At 46.5% G+C, this 5,017-nt stretch overlaps 1 protein-coding gene across 1 annotated transcript in view; it reads right to left on the bottom strand.

Annotated features, from left to right (window-relative positions):
- Positions 1 to 5,017, bottom strand: part of PTPN18 (protein tyrosine phosphatase, non-receptor type 18 (brain-derived)) — a 71,911-nt gene that overhangs the window by 5,241 nt on the left and 61,653 nt on the right. Inside the window, 4 exon segments of the mRNA XM_006903808.1 lie at positions 770 to 829; positions 917 to 983; positions 1,359 to 1,501; positions 1,699 to 1,761. Of these exon segments, the coding sequence (XP_006903870.1) occupies positions 770 to 829; positions 917 to 983; positions 1,359 to 1,501; positions 1,699 to 1,761 (333 nt within the window).

Here is a 5,017-nt window from a genome sequence, read left to right as displayed (position 1 = left end):
GTCTTTACCCACTTATTTCCCTGCTCCACCATCCACCAGGATACCCATCCACTTCTACCCCCTCCTTTCACATCTATCTCCCTTTGACCAGCCCTCCATCTAATAACTTATATATGAGGCTTCCATGGCTTCTGTGATTCCAAACACATCAGCTGATGGTAGTTCCTTATGTTGGGATCTATGTCTCTGAAGTTTAGTCGTAATGTTTCCCGAGTAAAGGTGATGCATCCTGTAGAACTGGTGTGTAGATAGGCTGGAATGAATGTCACGTGGTTTTTGCTTCTTCGATTACCTGGGGAGAAGGGAGGGGTCTGAGGCTGACCTCTAGGCTGCCCAGCCTGCAGCTAGTCGGATGCCTAACCCCTCCTCTGAGCGGCCTGCAGGAACGAATGTCGCGCGGTTTTTGCTTCTTCGATTAGGTGGGGACAAATGAGTAAGAAGAGGTAACAGAGAGTCCCTAGCGCTCGATTCAAAGCAACTGTCCAAGAATGTTAGGTGAAATAAACAGCAAGGAAGGAGCTAGTGTCTCACAGAAAGAAAATACAGGGGTGAGTCTCCCTACCTGCTCTAGTTGTTGGTGCATATATTTGAATGTTAGTGGTATTCACTGACTTCCTTGTATGCATATGGATATTACCCTGTTGCTCACCACATTGTATTTCAGGATGGGAAGTGGCATCACCAAAAAAGAAAGATAGCATAGAGGGGAAACAGGTAGAAGCTTAGCCTGTGGCTTTGAGAATAAGAGGCACCTCTGTCTGCAGGACACAGGCCTCTGTTTCCGCATCTCAAGGACCACTTCAGAGAGGCTGAAGTTAGGCGGGATTGTCTAAGCAGAGAGGAGACTGCCATGAGTGGGACCACATGGACAAAGGACATGTACCTCAGGTGTACACATAGCATAATTTCACTGTACCTGGATCAGGAGCAACTGCCTTACATAATCCAGGGGGCACAAGACACCTGTTGTCCGGCAGCCTGCACTGAGAGAAACAAGAGCACATTCAGTCAGGGCTAACCTAGGTATTCCCCGGACCTCACAGTTTCTTTTACATGAAATACTTGGGGCTGAGGTGAGAGTCCTACTCAGGAATTCTTTGTCTTACCACATGATTTCAAGAATCTAAAGATTATATTTTAAAGGGGGGAGAGGTGGAATGGGCTGTGATCATTTAGTATCAACTGTGTTCTTATCAAAAGTCAAACAGTGCTCAGTAAATGTTAGTAATTTCAGCAGATAAGCAGAATGGGCTAAAGATTTATCAGAACACTCTCAGACTTCAACACTGGCTCCAAGCCCTACACTTCACTCCCTGTTGTCCTCTGCCTTACAAGACCCTAAAGCCTATTCCTTAAACCTGCAGTGAACACAGAGAGGCCCAGGCTCAGATCCTTGGAGGTGTCAGGCTTCCTCCACCATAGTGAGTATATGGTCAGGGTTACTGAGGACACCCCAGTCTGGCTGGGAGATATACTGCAGTTTGTAGAAAGAATGAGATTTCTGGAATACAAGAAAAGAGGGGAAAGGAATGAAAGAGAAAAGTATTACTGAGTGCCTACCACATGCCCATTTTAAACATCTTCCATTTAAATCCTCCAGATAATATCTGAGGAGGTCAATAAAATTATTTCACAGGCAAGGAAATAGCCCTTTCTACAATATGGGATCCCGCCCATCTCCTCCACTCCTTTTAATACCTCCTGAAATGTGACGTGGAGGGTCCTGAGCATAATGTCTATATTTCTTTGTGTCTCCTTTGTCTGTATATGTGGGGCAAAAGAAAAGAGGAGAGAACAAAGATCACCAGATGGCCAAAAGACACATCATTACAGAAAACAAAGCATTCCTGGTTAAGAATGTTGTTGCTCTTGTGTACAATAGCCCTGAAACCCACTCTATTATGTGCCAACTTTATTGTCTCTGACACACCTAACCTCATTACCCCCAGTCACTGTCATTACATCTCATTAAGGGTCTTTCTCTCTTGTGCTGTCCCTCCACCCTCCCAAGCATGATGTCCCTCTCCAAGGACTGGTCCCTCCTTGAAACATGCCTACAGTATGTCAGACAAAGCCTCCAAGGAGCAGACTGATTTCATCATCTCTAGGACAAACCTGTTTGTCCTCTTGGCAGTCCATGATATATTGAATAATCTTCTCCAGCACCACAGCTCAAAGGCATCAATTCCCTTTCTATCATCCCTAGTCATTGTCCAGCTTTCTGATGAATAACAAGTAATTGCTATGGCCTGGGTCTGGTGCACCTTAGTCTACAGACTGACATTGTTGCTCTTCAGTACTTTGGAGAGGTCCCTGACAGTAAACTTTCCCAATGCAATTAATGTCTTGATTTCCTGGCTGCCGAGAGTATCAAGAGTGTTAATTGTGGAGCCAAGCACACTGAAGCTGTTAACAATCTCAATCTCTTCACTGTATATCATGATGCTGCCAATTGGCCAAGTGTGAGAATCTTTGTTATCTTGATATTAATATCCTTTAATTCCTATTTAAGGCTGCAGTCCTTTACCTTCTGCAGCAAATGCTTCAGGTACTGCTCAGTTTCAGCAAGAAGGTTTGTGTCATCTGCATAATGCAGACTGTTGATGAGTCTTCCTCTAATCCTGATGCCACACTCCTCCTGCTAGAGCCCACCCTCCTGGATAATCTGTTCTGCATATAGATTGAAAAGGTATGGAGATAGGGTACATCCCTGGTGTACAGTCTTCCCAATTTTGAACCATGCAATGTTTCCTTGCTCTGTTCTAATGACTGCCTCCTGGTCCAGGTATAGATTTCACATTTTAAAAAAAATTATGTGTCTGCTTATCTGGAACAGTATAGCAACATGGAACTGCCACAAACTCAAGCTGGATTCAGAAGAGGCTGTCACTGAGAGATTCCATTGCCAGCATCAGATAGACCTTGGCTGAATGCAGAGAATTATAAAAAAGATGCACTTATGTTTTCTTGACTATGCAAAAGCATTTGGCTGTGTATATCATAACAAATTGTGGCTACCAATGGGAGTCCTAGACACATAATTGTGCTCATACAAAACCTCCACATACACTAAGAAGTAGTTGTCCCAAAAGAACAAGGGAACACTTACATAGTTTAAGATCAGGAAAAATGTGCACTAGGGTTCTTTTATTTTCCCATACCTATTCAATCTGCATGCTGAACAAATCATCTGAGAAGCTGGACTATATGAAGAATAATGTAGCATCAGGTTTGGAAGAAAATTCAACAACAACCTGAATTATGCAGATGGCATAACCATACTTGCAAAAAAAGTCCATGATATACTTAGTGCAGAAGATCAAAGACTACAACCTTCAATGTTAATTACATCTTTAACATCAAGAAAGCAAAAATCCAGAGAGCTGGAATTTGAACCTCACACAGGATAGCTGAGTCCCAGCCAAAAGACACCAGCCAAGCCACTGTGGAACCCACCCACCAGGAGCAAGTAGTGAGAAACCGCCTGCCACCCTGTGACTCCAGAGGAGCAACCGATCACCCCCATCTTCTACGACACCCTTGGAGGAGCAACCACCTGCCGGCCACCATGTGACCCCAGAGAAGCGACGGCCTGCCATTGCATGAACCCTCTGTGGCCCACCAAAAAGTGACCCAACCATGCAGGGTGCCGTTGTATAAACCCCCAGCAGTGCCCAAGCTGCGCCCTCCCTCCTGGTGGTAGTGTCCCAGTCCGTGTTTCTGCACCCCCCCAATAGCCTCTTGCTTCCTCCCCTTCCCCCCATGCCCAAAAGCTCCACAACCACGCGCCTCAGCCCCTGTCACAGCCCTGTGACCCCAGGAAGCTGCCGCAGATCCAGCCATCACCCAGAGGCACCAGCCGAGCTGCTGTGGAACTAATGTGGCAGGGAAAAGGCTGGTAGGATCCTGATTGGGTTTTCTAGGGCACTGCCGATTACCAGGGAGAGCACCCAAGGGGGTGGGGAATTTGGCCAAGCTCTCTTGGGCCACACCGACTGCCCAGAAACAGCCAGCCACTGGTAATTTGTCTGAACTTTTGTGGACTCTACAGACCAGCCAGAGGGTAGTGGGTCAGTGGGAATTTGACTTTGACTTTTCGGGTCCTGTTGGATCCAGGACCCTGCTTGGGCAGGGGCTGCTGCTGTGTGAGCGCACCTGCATAAGTACCAACCAGGCAGGGACCACTGAGTGAAAACCACTGGGTGGGAAATGGACAGCGGGAATTTGAGTAGGGACCCCAATCATGAGCACACTCAGACAGCTGAGGTTCGAGCAAGGTCCCCTAAGAGTTTGACCTGCCCTTGTGATCACCCCTACCCTATGCCTGCCTCACCCCATTTGGCTCCACACCAGTGCCTACACATCTGGGCAATCAACTTGCCTTTAATTGGGAGCACCTTAACCTGTCTTAAAAACAAGAGATTGCCCTCACAGGCTCTGAACTGACATTTCTCTGAAGCCAGAAGTTCAGAGAAACACACAAGTGGGGTAGCTGCACAACTGATCTCTAGAGCATTGTCTTCAGATCAAGAACATATCAATGTCTCGAAGAAAGCAAGCTATCCCACACAATACACAAGAGCAAAGCAAGATGTCACCCTGAAAGGGTGACACAGTATAAGTGTATTCCTGAAGCAAAAATGTCTGATGGAACTTTCTGACACAGAATTTAAAAGAGGAGTGATTGAATATATTCAATGGATGAAAGACAAACTTGATGAATTACAGGATACTACAAGCAAAACCCAGGAGGTTGTTGTTGTCGTTATGTGCCGTCGAGTTGCCTGCGACTCATAGCGACGCTATGTACAACAGCCCGAAACTTCGCACTGTCCTGTGCCAATCGCACTGTCTCCGACACTCCCATCCCAATTATCCCAGTCACTGAATCAATCCATCTCATAAAGGGCCTTCCTCTCCAGCACCGTCCCTCCACCCTCCCAAGCATGATGTCCCTCTCCAAGGACCGGTCTCTCCTCACAACATGTCCAAAGTATGTTAGACAGAGCCTCAGAAT

This window comes from Elephantulus edwardii, unplaced genomic scaffold (assembly GCF_000299155.1).
Source record: "Elephantulus edwardii isolate Elephantulus edwardi_28Jun2011 unplaced genomic scaffold, EleEdw1.0 scaffold00475, whole genome shotgun sequence".
NCBI lineage: Eukaryota > Metazoa > Chordata > Mammalia > Macroscelidea > Macroscelididae > Elephantulus > Elephantulus edwardii.
This window is presented reverse-complemented; position numbering and strand designations above follow the sequence as displayed.